At 42.6% G+C, this 18,271-nt stretch overlaps 2 protein-coding genes across 9 annotated transcripts in view; one reads left to right on the forward strand and one right to left on the reverse strand.

Moving 5' to 3' along the window:
• FXYD3 (FXYD domain containing ion transport regulator 3) lies at positions 1-17,408 on the forward strand. 8 transcript variants are annotated; one of them, XM_081334471.1, is made up of 9 exons: positions 154-284; positions 7,627-7,725; positions 12,447-12,507; positions 12,877-12,897; positions 14,128-14,151; positions 14,630-14,704; positions 16,669-16,705; positions 17,068-17,105; positions 17,234-17,408. In XM_081334471.1, exons 3-9 carry the CDS (start codon positions 12,465-12,467, stop codon positions 17,248-17,250), a joined length of 255 nt encoding a protein of 84 aa, XP_081190597.1. In that variant the 5' UTR covers positions 154-284; positions 7,627-7,725; positions 12,447-12,464; the 3' UTR covers positions 17,251-17,408. The 8 variants fall into 8 exon arrangements, with proteins under 8 accessions (XP_081190599.1, XP_081190595.1, XP_081190597.1 ...); XM_081334470.1 differs by having other exon boundaries at positions 7,627-7,721; positions 12,446-12,507; XM_081334469.1 differs by lacking the exon at positions 7,627-7,725 and having other exon boundaries at positions 38-284.
• The window catches only part of LGI4 (leucine rich repeat LGI family member 4), a 17,080-nt gene continuing 16,216 nt past the window's right edge, over positions 17,408-18,271 (reverse strand). The window contains exon 10 of the mRNA XM_081334462.1: positions 17,408-18,225. The gene's annotated coding sequence lies outside the window, so the exon portion shown is untranslated. The remainder of the gene's footprint in view (positions 18,226-18,271) is intronic.

Genomic DNA, 18,271 nt, shown 5'->3' on the forward strand with positions numbered 1-18,271 from the left:
AATTGCAGGCAGCTGGTGTTACTTAAGGAGGCATCAGCCCACTGCTCCACCAAGGCTCTTCCTCACCCCTTCCCTAAAGCAAGGAGGCCCGGCCGCCTTGGCGCCCCCACCCCCACCCGGGCAGCGAAACCTGTTCCTCCGTACCTGCCCGCGCAGGTTTGGGTGTGGTCTGCCCTACTAGGTTCTACTTAGCCAGGCCGACAGGAGGGGCGCCCCCGCCCGCCGCTGGGTTTCCGGGTCGTTTGGACTTATTGCCTTGCTCGTCCCGAGTTCTCCCGGCTGGGGTAAGTGGCAGGGGTCGACAGGGGGCTGGATCGGGGCGTTTTTCCTGGAGAGGGGGGGGCCCTCGGGTCTTTTCTGGGCCAGCGAACGTGGGGTGTGTGTGTGTGGGTTGGGGGGAAAGAGCTCGTTTCCCTGCGGGCTGGCCTGGTTCTCGGCTGGGAGAGACGCCGAAAGCCCTCCGGACTTGGCTTTGCCCTCCTTAGTTGCGCTTTGCTTTCGAAGCAGGCTCGAAAGGAGCAGCGCCTCTGGCCGGCGATGCCTTTCTTTGGCTGCCGGGGAGGGCCGGGCGAAGCGGGGCTGCCCAGTGGGCTGATCTGGGCCTCTCTCCCACCCGAGGGGAAAACAAAAAACAAAAAAACACGCACTTTCTTCGCAACTCCTGTAATTTCCCGAGGGCAGCGGACGCGGCTTGAATCGTGATTCCCACTTTCCCGCCCCCCCCCCCACAAACACGGCCAGCTTGCAACACAAAACAAGCAAACACAAACTAGACGCACCCGGGTGGCACTTCGATAATCATGGCGGGCACTTAAAAACCAGCAAAACACGCACACGCATCCTTGCTGGCGGTCGTGTGGGCTCTCCCAACTTGCGCATATGCGGCTTTGTTGAATCGGGAAACCCGCCCCCCCCCCCAGTTCTGGGTGTTTGCCCTTTCTTCAGAAAGGATCGTGCAGAAAATGGGTTTGACTTATTTAGAGGCCGGGCGTAGAAGTGCGAGCTTTCCCCGGTTCAGATTTTAGAGGGGTGCATAGTTTTGCGTTTTTATGGGTGAAGGGGTGGACTTGCGGGGAGGAGGTGGGGGGACTTCCTGGGGAACTTCCCATCCCGGTTTCAGTCCCATGAGGTCATATTGTGGCTTGTTTATGCTTAGTGTATAGGGCATGGGATGAGCCCATAGTGATGTGTTCAATTAAAAATGCCTTTAACAAGCCACGTCTTTGTGGGATGTTTCTAGGTCAATTGCCAATGCCAACTTCGAGGGACCAAACTATGCGACAGTTAGGGCTGTTTGATTTGTTTTCACAGAATAATCGATGCCTTTCAGATATATTTTTCTTGTTGTTGTTAGTTGCGAAGTCGTGTCCGACCCATTGCGAGCCCATGGACAACGTTCCTCCAGGCCTTACTGTCCTCTACCATCTTCTGGAGTCCCTTTAGGCTCACACCTCCTGCTTCAGTGACTCCATCCAGCCAGCTCATTCTCTGTCGTCCCCTTCTTCTCTTGCCCTCAACCTTTCCCAGCATTAGGCTCTTCTCCAGTGAGTCCTTCCTTCTCATTAGGTGGCCAAAGGATTTGACTTTCATCAGATACATTACATTTGTCAATTCCCGTTGTGTGTGCTGTGAACTGTAGACCAACTTATTTAGAGGTCACCAAGGAAACCACTAATGTCCAAAAAAATGAAATGTGGAAGTGCAGGATGGATGGTCTGAAGTAAGCTTGATATTAATGGTTAACTTTTAGATTTCGATCCCCCTTTTCCAGCAGCAGTTCAAAGCAACATTCTCAACACTTCCTCTAGCCATGGATTATTTGTGGAGGGGTACCAAACCTTTTTGCAGGAAGAAATATTTTGGGCCTGAAGGATAACCTGGATGATGTGAGGGTGTTGCTTTGGAGAGATAGGCGAGATCCGTATTCATATGACATTTGAAGGGACAACATCAAATTCAACTGAGGGGTGTGTGTGTGTCAAGCTATCCTCCAAAGCATCTGAGAGCAGGACAAGAAGTCATAGATGGAAATTTATCAAGGAAAGAAGCAAAACTAGAACTAAGGAGAAATTTCCTGACAGTGAGAATCAGTGGAACGGCTTGCCTTCAGAAGTTGTGGGTGCTCCATCGCTGGAGGGTGTAAGAAAAGATTGGACAGCCATTTGTCTGGAATGGTCAAGGCCAGGGGTAGGCAACCTCGGCTCTTTTATGATTCATGGACTTCAACTCCCGGACTTCAACTCCCAGAATTCCTGAGTCAGGAATTCTTGGAGTTGAAGTCCATGAGTCATAAAAGAGCCGAGGTTGCCTACCCCTGGTCTAGGCGGTCTCCTGCTTGAGCAGGGGGCTGGACTAGAAGATCTCCAAGGTCCCTTCCAACCCTAGTATTCTGTTTTGGTGACTTGGAAAACAAGGCGGAGTCTCCTGTTTCGCATGCATATCAGAAAACCCGGAACCTTTTGTCAAACAATTGCATCACCTCTAGCTATTGTTGGTGGAGTTGGAGGAAATTTTTCAGTCTCACCTGAGCAGGGAAAAAAAAAAATCCGAGTAACTCTCGGGCAGGATTAAATACAAAGGTGTTCTCTGCCAGCAGATTTAATAGCTTTCAGGTAATAAAAAGGATTGTTCTTCCCTTGCTGGTATTCAGAGATTAAGTCTGCCATTCTGCAGAAGGGAAGCTGGACTTTTGTCCTGGACAAAGTTTTATCTAATGATAGGATTGTGTGCCTTCCTCCATCTTTGTCTTGCTGGGAGACATTGTTTCCTTTGTGCGGGGGGGGGGGGGCAGGGGAAAAGAAAATCAGCAAAGGAACCAGATCAGAAGACCAGTTTCTTGACAGAGGTTTACACGGGGGGGGGGGGGGAAAGAAAAGGGCTTTTAAGAACATGGTTAAAGAGAATCAGATCTCTAGGTGTTCATTGTTTTTCAATTCTTATAGTGCCGTGTTACTTAAGAAGATAAGCCTTGGCAAGACTTTTAAGATATGTGGACTTCAACTCCCAGAATTCCCTAGCCTGCATACTTTGCCACCATATGTATGCAAATTATGTACCTTCTGATCTTTTGTTCTGTAAAATTTGAAAGAAATTTCCTTTGGGCAACATTTCTTTCTCAGGAGTGGAAAAAGCTGTTTCAATGGCTGTTGCGCAAAAGCTACAGGAAGATAATATCTTGATTAGGTTCTGCCCAAAGCGGTGGTACAAAAGTGATCAATTTGTTTTCACATTTTCCAGCATTTTGAACGGTTAAATCAAGCTGGAAGGAAGAGAGCAGGCAAGAAGTAGAGACATTTATTTCAAAAAAAGAAAACCAAAAGGAACCAAAAGCCTTTTCTCTCTCTCTCTCTCTCTCTCTCTCTCTCTCTGCTTTCCTTTTTCTCTTCCTTTCTACTTCGGTATTCTAATCCTTGTTAAAAATTTGCTTTGTCCTTTTTTTAAAAAAAAATAACATGCACAAACCATATTAAGTCACAGCAGAAGGGAGACCTTAATATTAAGTAAAATATTAAAACTGAAACTTTTAGGTAAAGGTAAAGGTTCCCCCGCACATGCGTGCTAGTCGTTTCCGACTCTAGGGGCCGGTGCTCATCTCCGTTTCAAAGCCGAAGAGCCAGCGCTTGTCTGAAGACATCTCCGTGGTCATGTGGCCGGCATGACTAGACGCCAAAGGCGCACGGAACGCTGTTACCTTCCCACCGTAGTGGTCCCTATTTTTCTACTTGCATTTTTACGTGCTTTCGAACTGCTAGGTTGGCAGAAGCTGGGATGAGTAACAGGCGCTCACTCTGCTACACGGCACTCGGGATTCGACCCGCCAAACTGCCGTCCTTCTGATCGACAAGCTCAGCATTCTAACCCACTGAGCCACTGCGTCCCTACAACTTTTATTGGACTGCAATTACTTTGACGCAACCTGGAGTGGCTTTTAATGATATATTTAATTCTGGGTGAAAGAGCTGAATAAACTTACACTCTTTAATATTTTACAGCTTAAGTGATAATTGAGATCAAGAAATCCATCACCAAGCAATAAAGTTATAAACAATGTAGAGCATGATTTCACCTGACCATGACACTTAGCGATAGCAATTTCAGCCATCCCTTTTGCATCAGTTGCTGTGGTTAAACAAGGACCTCACATGAATGTGACTTTTGATTTCCTGTCAGCTTCCCCAGTGACTTTGCTTGTGGGAAGCCAGCAGGAAATCTCAAAAACTGTGATCATGTGAGTGCAAGGATCTGTGAGAGCCATAACCACAGGGACCCACTGTGAATACTTTTTGTTCAATGAGATTGCAGCTTTGAACATCGCTGACCAAACAGTTGTAACCTGAGGACTCCCTATAAATCATATTAGTACTGATATAATATTTTGTTTCCTCTTTTTCTCTTCAATGAATTTCAGCGTTCATTAATAACCTTAGTTAATACCGTACAAAGACCACTGTATTAAGGAAATGCAATATGTAAGTTTTGCAAAAAACATAATGAAAATTATTACTATTTTAAAAACCCTTCTAAATTGCTTTGTTGTTGCCAATGGTGCTGCTTGACACATTTTAATCAGCGGAAAACTTTTGAAAAGATTTTGAAGGGACGTTTTTAAAAGAAGGGGCATACACAAAGTTCCCTGGGATGTAAAGTAGCTGGGTGTTACAGGTAGTCCTCGAAGCACAACCACAACTGAGCCCAAAATTTATGTTGCTAAGTGAGACATTTGATAAGTGAGTTTTGCCCCCTTCTACTTTTCTTATCGCATTTGTTAACTGAATCCCTGCAGTTGTTAAATTAGTAACACGGCTGTTAAATGAATCTGGTTTCCCCCTTGACTTTGCTTGTCAGAAGGTTGCAAAAGGGGATCACGTGACCCTGGGACACTTGCAACCGTCATAAACCTGATTTGTCAAGCATACAAATAGAAATTACGTGACCCTGGGGATGCTGCAATGGTGTAAAAAATGGTCAAAAGTCACTTTTTTCAGGGCTGTTGTAACTTTGAACAGTCACTGCATGAGTTGTTATAATTCGAGGACGACCTGTCCTGATTTTAGAAATAATCACCATTGTTCTGAGATAGGAGGCTTCTAGCTACGGAGCAATGTGAAACTTCTAGGAAACAATCCCTTAGAATAAAAACAGTTGCTTTCTCACAGTGATCCAGCCTCATGTTGATACAATGCCTAAGGATGTGGATAAATAATATAATAACTTCCCTATTCTGTTGACACTTTTCAAGAATTCTCATTAGAGGAGGCCATTCAAAGCTATTTTTATTCCCTATGAGTGTATACATTTATCGAAGTGGAAACCTGCTTTTACATTATTTTATTTCCTGGTGTGAACTTTGCTACAGGGCGGGTAATAGACACAGCTGAGAAGCTGATCATGCATTTTGCCTGCAGCAACTTGAAAATATCGTCCGCAACTCTCCCGGCTAGATTGGAGGGGAGGCTGTAAATTAGAGTTCTACGCAACAGGGATAATCAGCCTGTGCTTTCTGTACAGATAGTCCTCGACTTACGACCAGAAATGAGACTATAAAATGGTCGTTAAGTGGTGGGGTTAAGTGAGGCATCCCACAACCACACCCAATTTTATCACCTTTTTGCATCAGTCATGAAGGGAGACATTACATGAGTGCGACTTGTCATCTTTCCCACAGGCTTCCCCAATAACTCTGCTTATCAGAAGCTGAGAAAGCCACTAATGGGGATTGTGTGACTGCAGGATGCGGCAACTGTCATAAGCGCGAGCCAGTTGCCCACCCTCTAGATTGTGATCATCTGTTGGGATGCTGTGACGGTTGTAAGTGCGAGGACTGGTCGTAAGTTGCTTTTTTCAGCACTCTTGCAACTTCGAACAGTCGCTAAACCAATGGTTGTAAACCGAGGACTACCTGGATGTTTGGACTACAAGTCTCATAGCTGTTGACAGTTGTATTAGTTATGACTCGTGGACCTTTGGAACACGTCAGGTTATCTACTTACTGCTCTAGAAAATACTGATCCACATCTGGCCAGTGGTTTCACTTTCTGGAAGGAACTTTCCTCAATTCCTTCATTACAAATCAAGACTATATGGTGGAAGGATGAGCTTCAGATGCTGCGGGCAATTGTGTGGCTAAATCATAGTTTGTAGTAACTATTTTGCTTGACAAGTCATTATAAAGTCATTTCACTGTGCGATAATATGTGTTGGGTTTTTTTTAATTTGGTATGTAATGGATATCTACTGATTGTAGATCACAGTTTTTGACTTGGAGTGTTTTTCAAATGTAGCCAATCCTGCTTTTGTCAACAAACCATGCTTTAAACAAACCATACTTAGATATAATCCTCAGACCAGTTAGAATATGCAAGGGATTACTGGCAGAGAATTGAACCTGTGTTTCTTAGAAGCGATTTATGAAAGAAAAGCTAATTACTTTCCTACTTGTACAGACATGCATGCACACACACACACACACACTGCATTCACTGTTGTAAATCCTTCCACTTTATTCTAAAATCCATGGTTGACTTGTCCTGGTTTTGTCTTTTTTTTTTAAAAAAACAAACCTGTCTGAAATGATAATTATTGTCATAAGTTATAATACAGTTTCATAACGCAACTTTTTGGCACTTCCAGAATCTCTTTTTAAACTTGGCACTTGTGAATACCGGGCCCCCTCTTCATTTGCAGAAAAAAATTAAAAATGCTTTACATTTTGGGATTAAAGCTGCTATAATCAGAGCTGGCTTAGAACCAAAGAAGCTTCCTGGGCTTGTAGTAACTTGTTTCTCTTTCACAATAACGCTGTCATAATGAGCTAGAAACTGGAGTTTTCCAAAGAGATCATTGTTCTCTGTTTTGCCAATCAGATTATTGCCTTGGCACCCGGTGCCTTTGGACACAAAACCCGTAACACTTTCCAACATTCTTTGCAGCACTGCTCTCTATCCCAAATCTTGCATGCAGGCACTATCCAGTTTTCCGTGCTGATTATAATACCGGTAGTCTTCAATTTACGGCTACAATGGAGCCCAAAATTTATGTTGCTAAGTGAGACACGTTTAAGTGAGTTTTGCCCCATTTTACGACCTTTCTGGCCACAGTTGTTAAGTTTAATCACCGCAGTTGTTAAGTTGGTAACCTGGTTGTTAAATGAATCTGGCTTCCCCACTGACTTTGCTTGTCAGAAGGTTGCAAAAGGGGATCACATGACCCCGGGAGGCTGCAACCGTCATAAAAACGAGTCAGTTGCCAAGCGTCTGAAATTGGATCACATGACCATGGAGTGCTCCTACGGTTGTGTGAAAAATGGTCACAAGTCCCTATTTTCACTGCTGTTGTAACTTTGAGCAGTCAGTCAATGAACTGTTGTAAGTTGAGGACTACCTGTAATGTTTCCCCCCACCCATCAACCCTACTACTTCACAGGCCACTATCTAGCCCCGAGATCCCCAATGTTTTGGGTACCAGGGACTGGTTACGTGGAGAGAGCTTTTTCCACGGATCGGAGAGTGAGTGGTTTTGCATGGGGCTTTGCTTGTTTGCCTGGCCCGGTTGCTGGCATGCCACGGACTGGGGGGGGGGGTTGGAGACCCCTGATCTAGCTTACTTGGTTCTTCTCTCTTCCTTCAGGAAGGGGTCCTCTCCCACCTGGGAGTTAAGTTCTCTTCTACTTCCTGAAGTGGATCCTGATCTCCAAAAGCAGGGCTTTTCAAGCTGGGCAACTTGAAGGTGTGTATGTCAAGTTTCCGACGTTTGGGCTTTTCAAGTGACTTAGAGGCATTGTTTACCTTAAAAGTCCTTTATTAGCCTAATACACCGGCCAATGCTTGCTCGAAGGAAGTTGGAATCTGAAATCTCCGCCCCTTGCACAATGTATTAAAACACAATTCTCCACCTTTCTAATTTTGACAGTGTAGGCTTCAACACAGGTAGTCGACTTACGACGTTTCGTTTAGTGACCATTCAAAGTTACAGCAGCCCTGAAAAATGTGACTTACGGCTGTTTTTCACAGTTACGACCTTTGCGGCACACCCCCCCCCTCGGTCATGTGATCAAAATCCAGATGTTGGGCGACTGGTTCATATTTATGACCGTTGCTGTGTACCTGTGAGATCCCCTTTTGAGACCTTCTGACAGGTAAAGTAAAATGGGGAAGCCAGGTCCACTTAACAACTGGGTTACTAACTTAACAGCTGCAATGGTTCAAGGACTACTTGTATCCAGAATTACGGTTGGGGAATTGAGGGAGTTGAAGGCCGCTCCGCCAGCTTTCTTCCCCCAGCGTGAGACTTCCATCTGAGAATTACGTTCTGATTTCTGATGTGGAAGCAGGGTGTTTCCATCTGGGGCTGGCTGGAGAACCTCTGGCTTGCTGGGGAATTCAGGGATTTGAAATCCACTCGTCTTCAAGTTTCCCAGGTTGAGAAATACGGCTCTAGAAAATGATCCGAGGGCGTAAAGAGGAAGGGCCTGTGTCACTGACGTTTGCCTGGGCAGGTTTTCCTCTTTCTATGGATTTTCCTTCTTGTGTTTAAGCAGCCTGAAGCCCATCTTAGCCTTTGTATTTGGAGAAGAATCTACAAAGGGCTGCCGATCTGGGCTGTAGAAAAGCAGATGATCACTAGGTATGTAAGCAGAGAGGTGCAGAAATTTCTTAGTTTTATCGGCATCTAGCGGGCATCTGGATTTTTGCAGCAGATGTGGTAGCTTGTCTCAGGGACCACCAAAAGGAGTTGCCTTCTGTTGTCTTCTGCACCTCCAGCTTTTGACCCAGTATTGCTCTGAGATTTTAAGGGCCAAGAAATTTTCTCTGGAACCGACTTGTAGCCTTGCTTTCTACACTGGTAAACTATATTACCTTTCAACATGTTGTGACTGCTCCTTTAACTGCAGGGAGTAGATTACACGCTTGGGTCTTATGCAACCTACTGTGCTTAATATTAGCAAAAAAAAGAATCCACTACACACAAGCTGGTTCTTACCGATTGCATTTGGCGTTTTGTCACACGTTTGCCTTTATGGATTCTCAACAATTCCTGCCTGCTCTTCTTCTTTTTTCTATGATTTAGCTTTGATCGATCCTTTGGAGCTAGTAATTTCAAATATAAAAGTTCCTCAGGATTAGCCCTGGTCAGATCAAATATTTTCTCTTTCTGTTACTTTCATGGTTCCTTTTTTCTTAAGTGACAGACTTCAAAAGACCCAGCCGATGCATCAAATGAGTTCCCAGAATTCCCCAGCTGGCATGGCCATTCTGGGGGATTCTGGGAATAGAAGACCACACATTTGGAGTAGTCAAAATGGAGTTGAGCTGTTCCAAAGCAATTCATCATTCAAAAATGCTTTCTGTTCACCGGACCGTTAACAGGTGGTTCCTATGGGCATCCTAAAGGATTAGAACACAGATAAGGCAGTCGTTCTGTTTGGAATATTCTGTCATCGTGCCACCTTTGTTAGGCACTCGTGGATTCTACTTGGTTACAGGCATACATAGCCATATCTTGTGACTCGTTCTCTTTTACTCCTTCCATATTTGCCCATATTTATCTTCTAAAATGTTCTGATCATCACACAAGGCTCTACGTTTGACTCCTTCTGAGATTGTCACAAAGGTGGCATCTACTTTGTCAAAATGCATTTTCAAGGCTATTTCTCAATAAGGATTTTTGTGTGTGTGAAAAAATTCTGCTTGCTATGTGATTTTAGAGGTGGTTCCAGAAATATTGTATTCTCTTGGCAACACTCTGGTGATTCTTACCTGTGACACCATCACAATACATTTATTTAAGGGCAGAAGAAAAGTGAATTTGTAGCATAATTTTGAGATTATTAAGGAAAGGACAGTCTGAAAGGATCTCAGGTGACTTTCACAGCATGAGCTTAAGCCAGTATGTGGCGTTGTATGAATTCAGTCATTGTAATTTGTAAACAGTGTTTCATGGTTTAATGTATTAATGGTGGCTTAATGGTTTAATATTAAATCAAGATACGACTGAATGCAGTGTCAGAACTTATCCTGTTATTCTGTATTAACTTGTGTATTCAAAGAAGGCTTTCAGCTAAGCAACAGTCATTTTATTGGTGAGATGGGCAGCAAATAAATGTAATAAAATTTAACAAAAATAAAACTTTACTTCCCCCCCCCTGCCAAGTATGTAAAAAAAAATCTTTTCAGAAATGCTATGAAATGCTGCGTGGGCTACTTGGTGGAATTTTTTAGTTGCTGTACTTATTTTTTTAATATTTTATTTTAGTTCTAGTTTTGCATTGGGGAACTAATTATTGTCAGCTTCTTCAATTTTCATTTTCTAAGCTTTAAAACAGAATTTTAAACTAGTGGCTGAGGCTTCCTGAGGAAGCTTCCTGTGACCCCAGACAGTTAAAAAAAAGACTATTTTGCAATGTCTGGCTGAGGCTTCCCCTCCCCCAATCCCCCAATTCTTCAGATATGCTGGACTACAATTCCCATTCTTCTTAATTACCATGGCAGTTTGCCAAACCAGCTTGGCAACAAGGAAGATATAATCTTAGGGAGGCATCAGGTTAGATAAGATGGTCTGTGCAAGAATAATGAAAAAGTCACCTTCCGGTTGTAGCTGATGACACCCAACCATCAGCATTCTCTTACTATGAGGGATGTGGGCAGTTATAGTCCGGTTTTAGATGCAAGATCAGGAAACCCCCACCCCACACCGGCCCCACCGCTGAGTAAGAGTCTTGTTTCTGGTGTTGGGTGCCTTGAGTGCAAGCATGACATCTACCCATTTGTCCTGTCGCAATTCTGCATAAATGCACAGCCCTAAAGTCTTGAAAGGAATTCTGCATGAGAATGAAATGGATAAGGAGAAGCTGTTTCCCTCTTCCCCAAATGCTACTAGCATCAGGAGATCTCCCTATGAAATCTTGGAGGGATCAAGACAGGCATAAAGAAATAATTCAGTTTGGGAATTTGCTACTATGAAATGTGCTGGAAATAAGGTTGTGTTATGGCCAGTCTTGAGTGTCATTTATTGCCCAGACTTGGGTCTAAGATGAATCAAAAGGGAACTTTCTTTAGTCAGAAACAAGAAAGAACCCCAGGAGACATAACTCTGGCAAATATTTATGCTCTTGGTTACAATTTTCCATTTGTGTCAATATAATACTAATACTAATAATACTACTAATACTATTACTACTAATAATAATAGCAGCAGCAGCAGCAGTAGTAGTATTTTTATAATGCATGACATCAAATATTGGGATGATGTACCTAAATGGGAAAATTTGGACAGCTAGATAACTAACATATGAAGAAATTATGATAAGAATTGGATTGAACATAAGGGAAATTAAGCGTTAACAAAAATTATGAAAATAGGATGCATGCTGAACTAATGAGGTGATGGTTATAAGAATAATATAAGCTAAAAAAATGTTATACATAGAGATTATTATTTGTATAAATATAAAAATGCCTATACCTAATCATTTACATAATGAAAATATTAAGAATTACATTTTGGTTAAGGTTGAAGAAGGAGAATACAAATGTGAGAAGGGAAGATCAAAGAACTATATCATTAATTAATATTTTAGTTATGGAATTATCAAATTTAATCATTATTGATTGTTAATTAATTATTATTGTCCTTTTTTCTTGTTAAAATATAAACCAAGACAACACGTTGTACACCAGGCACTGGAGATTATTATAGTTAAAAACCCATAAAATATTTATAAAAAAAGAAGAAAGAATCCCAGGAGATATAACTCTGGCAAATATTTATACTCTTGGTTACAATTTTCCATTTATGTCACTATAATAATAATTATATATATATATATATATATATATATATATATATATATATATATATATATATATATATATATATATATATATATATATATATATATATATATATATATATATATATATATATATATATATATATATATATATATATATATATATATATATATATATATATGTAGATCTAGAGTCTCGGGTTTCTTCCCGCGTTCCTTTCATCTTCAGAAAGTTGTGGCGACGTTTCGACGAAATCCCATCCGTCATCATCAGGCCGGAGTGTTTCTCCTGCTGCTACCAGGAGCAGGAGAAACACTCCGGCCTGATGATGACGGATGGGATTTCGTCGAAACGTCGCCACACCTTTCTGAAGATGAAAGGAACGCGGGAAGAAACCCGAGACTCTAGATCTACACATACAGACACCCGCGAGAATCTACGAATATATATATATATATATATATATATATATATATATATATATATATATATATATATATATATATATATATATATATATATATATATATATATATAGAGAGAGAGAGAGAGAGAGAGAGAGAGAGAGAATATAATCTTATTTAATTACATGAGTTAAGAACATAGAGTTGGCTAATAGAAAATCTGAATTGGCCATTTTTTCTTTTTCCCTCCTAGATCTCATTCTGTATCAAGATGAAATCCACCGCCATGAATATCTTCCTTTGTCTATTGGCTGGTAAATGTTCATGCCACTTTTCTTCATCTTTGGTCTTCTCCTTTAGAGTAGATTTAGAATATCCTTGGGAATCTGTCAGGCGGAAAAGATCAGGTCCACCAGTGAAAGTCCAATTAAACTGATTTATTGCCTATGCAATCTTCCCAACTAATTAGCACTTGCTTGGAATTCGATAAGGTTCAGTGGAATTTATGGCAGGACTTAGTTTGCTTCTGGCTATGTAAGGATTCTAGGCAGATCCCTTTTTAATTCTGCCTCCAGGTTCTGCCAGTCCTTCTGATCTTTATAGTACCTTTAGAATTGGGAGGCAGAAATGGAGGGCTGTATTTTTGTCATCACTCGATAATATTTTTCATCTCAATTTTGCAGGGTTTCCTGTTCTGAAGGCAGGTGAGTAACTTCATAGGCTGATGTCTTCCTGTAAAGAAGGGCAGAAGACCTCTTTGAAATTCTACTGAAGATCAGGCTGATCATGAAAAACTAGACCAGGGGTCACCAAGCTCTTCATCTCATTGATGCCTTCATCAATCCCGAAGATTTATTATATGAAAATAACTTAATAAATACTACTTTAGTTCATAGCACTGTGAATAATGATAACAACCCCTTGGATATCCCATCAACATTTGGGGGTTAATAATGACCACTTTGGAGAATTCTGAAGGAGATCATAGATGCCCCTCCTCGGCTTTAGTAGTTTCTATCTAGAGAAATGTTAGAGGTGGTGGATTTGGAGAGATTTCTTTCAAGGCAGATGAAATTCCTCAGGGCTTCATTGAGATCAGACAACAGGGATTAAGATCTGCTGATCACCAGTTTAATGAAGAGAAGAGAGAGGGGTGACATGATAGCAGTGTTCCAATATCTCATGGGCTGCCACAAAGAAGAGGGAGTCAAGCTATTCTCCAAAGCACCTGAAAGCAGGACAAGAAGCAACGGATGGAAACTAGTCAAGGAGAGAAGCAACCTAGAACTAAGGAGAAACTTCCTGACAGTTAGAACAATTAACCGGTGGAACAACCTGCCTCCAGAGATGGTGAATGCTCCAACACTGGAGGTTTTTAAGAAGAGACTGGACAGCCATTTGCCTGAAATGGTATAAGGTTTCCTGCCTGAGCAGGGGGTTGGACTAGATGACCTCCAAGGTCCCTTCCAACTTTATTATTATTATTATTATAAAGAGTAGGTTATTCCTGAGGATTCTTTGAGTGACATGTTTGGGGAAGTGAGACATAAGAGTGGACAGGATACAAAACAGAAGTAGGACAGAAAGATCTACAATCTCAATAAGGTATGGGTAAGGTATGGGTAAAGTATAATAAGGTATGGGTAAAGTCCTCCAGATGTTCCCAAACATCACCTTCAGTGCCATTGTCTATGCTGGCTTGTATAGTTTGTGTTGTAGCTCTGCAACATTTGGGGAGCTACTAGTTCTCCACTCAAGAATAAGGCAGGGTTCATTCCACACAAGTCAATGTTTTTTGCTGCAAAATTACCGAACCTATTTGGAACTGTTGGTTTCTTGCAAAGATGTAGCCTGGAATCCTTTGCTACTTAACTAACTAGAGTTGTAGATCCCAGGCAACAGAATGTTAACTATCTTTCTTTTCCTTTATCCAGATAACGATGACCCTTTTAATTACGGTAAGTAATTAACAAGATGGTGGGTTTGTTGTCACTGTGAGTTGTGGTGGTGGGGGGCACGAAGGGAGGCTCAGCCAATCTCAATGTATACATGGTTGTGCTTTTGACAATAAAGGTTCATTCATATATCTCATTCTCAGCAATGTTTTAATAGCGCGTATGTGGATGTAGGGTTTATAAAAAGCAGGAAAAAATAGGGGGAAAGATTGTACCCCGTAACAGCCTTTTCCCCCACATCCATACACTCATGTAGCCTATTTTGTATGCGTCTCTGTCAAGAATGTTATTTTTTTTTCATTTGCACAAACTGGTCCCTTAACACAAACTGTCTCTTTCTTAGCCAACCGGAATTCTTCAGCCCAGGGGGAAGCTGTCCTCACCCCACTTTTTTCTTGTGAAGTGGGTAGTATTGAAGTGAGCAAGACAGATTTTGCTGCTAATCTAAAAACAACACTCAGTGGTCTCCTTTCTCTTCTAGATTGGAAGATGCTCCGTACTGGTGGTATGGTCTTTGCAGGCATTCTCTGTGTTATGGGAATTGTTATCCTCCTGAGTAAGTGGAAACAACAATTAAGCGAAGAGAACAATTCTGGGAGACTGGGAAAATGCTGTCTGTGTAGAGTCCTTTTGCTCTGGCTGTTAATAAAGAAGGCGGCTTTTTTTTTAGGCTGTATTGTTTTATAATGTATGTTTAGGATCAGATTCTTCCCCGGGCCAAGTAAATATCCTTTCCCAGTTGAAGTGTCAAACTATTTTGTCATGATCCTTCTGAGGAAGCGTTCATATTACTCTCTTCCTTCCTCTCTTTCAGTCCTTCCTAATGAGATGGTTTTTGTACATATTTGGTTTATCTGTTTTTCCTTTGCCCTCCCCATCTGTTTTTCCTTTTGCACACTCTTTCTCGCTTTCTCTCTCTCTCTCTCTTTACAGTCGTCACCCGAAAGAGAGGTCTGCTATTTTTAAAAGTAATTTGATCTGTAAGCCTTTTGGGCTGCAGGCTAATGTGTATATACTTTAAATAGATATACACTCACCCCAAGCACCAAGAATGGACCACAGACACCCCAAGACATTTGGCTGTGTGAGGTCAAGGATTAACTCTTGTCTACACACATTGCCCCATCACTGTGCAGTAGAAAATTACACAAGGGTAAAACAAGTTGCATTCTCCTTCAAAAGAGGAGTCACTGGGAGCCAAGAACTACTACAAGTAGTCCTTGACATGCAATGGTTCATTTAGTGACCATTCAAAGTTACAACGGTGCTGAAAGATGTGATTTATGACCGTTTTTCACCCCTAGGGCCGCTGCAGCATCCCCATGGTCACGCGATCGAAATTCAGACACTTGAGCGCTGACTCACATTTATTTTTTAATTTTTTTTAATTTTAATTCCATTTATATCCCGCCCTTCTCCGAAGACTCAGGGCGGCTTACAAGCTTTATGATGGTCGCAGGGTCCCGGCCTCATGTGATCACTTTTTTTTGTGAGCTTCTGCTAAGCAAAGTCAGTGGGGGGAAAGCCAGATTCACTTAACAACCGTGTTGCTTAACTTAACCAACTGCGACGATTCGCTTAACAAATGTGGCAAGCAAGTTTGTGAAATGGGGCGAAATTTCCTTAACAAATGTCTTCCTTAGCCACAGGAAACGTTGGGCTCAGTTGTCGTCTTAAGTTGAAGACTACCTGTAGTTGGTACAATTACTTACTCCTATCTTCTACCCTCTGTAATCCAAGTTGGTTTCTCCCTCTGCCTATTCATAGGAAAACGCCCCCCCACCCCACCTTCCAGTGAAGTCATTGGCAATGGAACAAAAATGCGTTAATCAATCCCAGGAGGGTTTAGGCTTTGAAGAAATGTTAGTGATCACTTTCCAATTAACCCTGATTTTTCATAGCAGAGGTGGGGAGTCCATGATGTGCAATTCCCAGGATTCGTCTTCATGAGGCCTACCTAGTTTGGGCCATTGGATGTTCAACACTCTCTTGCAGACTCCCTGCATCTGGATTCACATTCTCCACCATGCCATGATATAGATCTCTTGGCTTTGGCTCAACCATGGTGAAATACAATTATGGCTTAATGTAGGCTATGAATCTGGTCGATATCGTCCATATGCAAAGTGTGCTTTAGGAGTTGCAGCAGAACTTCATTGTCTTCTGTAATAAGAGCCCAGGTCTATCTAGAATTCAGTGTTTCTCAACCTCAAGCCATTTTAAGAGATGTGGACTTCAACTCCCAGAATTCCCCAGTCAGCATGGCTGGCTGGGGAACTCTGGGAGTTGAAGCCCACATCCCTTAAAGTTGCCAAGGCTGGGAAACACTGAATTCTAACCTGCAGAGTATTGCAACACACTGGCTTCTCCTGCTTCCTACTAGATGTTCTCCAGCCGCTCTAGGAACTGAAGTTGACTGTTTTGCCCGCTAAGCTGCCTTAGATGTATCAGCTGACCTTGGCAATTTTGCCCTATCCTTTTCTTGCTTTAATCATTGTATTTCTCATTCCTCCCCACCAGGTGGAAAATGCAAATGCAAGCCCAAAAGGAAAAGCAGGTAGGAGAGCTTCTCTAAAACAGCTACGGGGCATGTTAAGCTGGATTGGAAGGGGTGGACTCTAGTTGAGAGAGTGTTTCTCAACCTTGCCACTTTTAAGAGGAGTGGATTCTTAATTTCCCAGAATTCCCCAGCCAGCCATGTTGGCTGGGGAATTCTGGGAGTTGAAGTCCACACCTCTTAAAAGTTGCAAGGTTTGAGAAACACAGGGTTGAGATCACTTGAGTAAGCACAGTTGGGCTTCATGCTTCTTGTTTGGGACAAGAGCAATCCTGAATCTCCTTTCCCAAAACGAGAAGGTGGAGTGAGGATGCAAATCTGGGCTACAGCTTCCTTAACCTCAACTTTTGCCCCCCATCTAGCACGCACGTCACCATGGCACCGAAACAACCCCTTGCAGGTAAGTGAACAAATTGCCTTCCGTCTCTCCCGAGTCAATCGTTTATGTAGGATGAGGGGAAAAACCACACCATTTCTCTTGCCTAAAATGTGCCTTGTTATTTGGTTTTTTTCACCCACGTCTTCTAGGAGCCAGCGAGTGCTGAATGGAGCCCCTTCCCATGACCACCACCGGCCCCGACTCTTGGTGAAATGGCTCTCCTCCTGACCAACAAGCCACGGGCTTGTTTTGTTGCCTTTTCTTGCATTTCTTTTGTGAAATAAAATCTGACTGCCTTGTTAAGAGTAAAGGCTCTCTGATGCATCCAAGGGAAAAAAAAATGCCCCCAATCTAGTAACGACGTTACGCTGCAACAGAATTGCTTGGCCACCAGAATGAGTAGAGATCTACTTTGTGGGAATTGATTAACTAAACAAGGTCTGTGTTGTATTATGCAGAAAATCAGGAACAAGCAACTTATGCTGGCTTGCTCCCCTACAGGTAGTCCTTGACGTACGGCCACAACTGAGCCCATAGCTAAGCAAGGCAGCGGTTAAGTGAGTTTTGTCCCATTTGATGACCTTTTTGCCACAGCTGTTAAGGGAATTGTGTGGTCCTTAAGTGACTCTGGCTACCCCCATCGACTTTGCTTGTCGGAACCCAGCCAGGGAATTGACAAACGGTGGATCACCTGATCCCAGGACACTGCATCCATCATAAATACGTGCCGGTTGCCAAGTGCCCAGATTGTGATCACATGACCCTGGGGATGCTGCAACAGTCGTGTGAAAACCGGTCGTCACTTTTTTCCAGCATCATTATAACCAAACGGTCACTTAACCCAATGGTTGCAAGTCGAGGATTAGCTGTGCTTCATTCTGTACCACTGAGAATATGGCTTGCTCAGTTTCTGGATTACCCTTCTGGGCAAACCCTGTCAATGGCGGCTTATTCAACAAATCCTAGCTAAAGAAACTGCTCGTAACATAATACGTCCAATAGCCGTGTTACCTTTTTCAGCTCAATGTTCGACTGAAGTGTTTCAGTGCTTTGACCACTGCAAAGAACTTGTATCAAAAATGGCTGTGGGTGCAGTCCAGTTGTTGTTTCAAGGCCAGGGGGTTGATCTTCCTCCCTTTGGCTCTGAGTAGCATCCCCACAAGGGGACGCGGTGGCTCAGTGGGTTA

Source organism: Vipera berus (genome assembly GCF_964194415.1).
Source record: "Vipera berus genome assembly, chromosome: 9".
Lineage (NCBI taxonomy): Eukaryota > Metazoa > Chordata > Lepidosauria > Squamata > Viperidae > Vipera > Vipera berus.

What these genes read in the sequence shown, in the direction of transcription:
- FXYD3 (XM_081334468.1), top strand. Translation starts at nt 10,955, where the DNA reads ATGAAATGTGCTGGAAATAAG. An exon ending in TGAAATGTGCTGGAAATAAG is followed by an intron (nt 10,976 to 12,446) that starts GTTGTGTTATGG and finishes TTTCCCTCCTAG; the next exon opens with ATCTCATTCTGTATCAAGAT. An exon ending in CTTCCTTTGTCTATTGGCTG is followed by an intron (nt 12,508 to 12,876) that starts GTAAATGTTCAT and finishes TCAATTTTGCAG; the next exon opens with GGTTTCCTGTTCTGAAGGCA.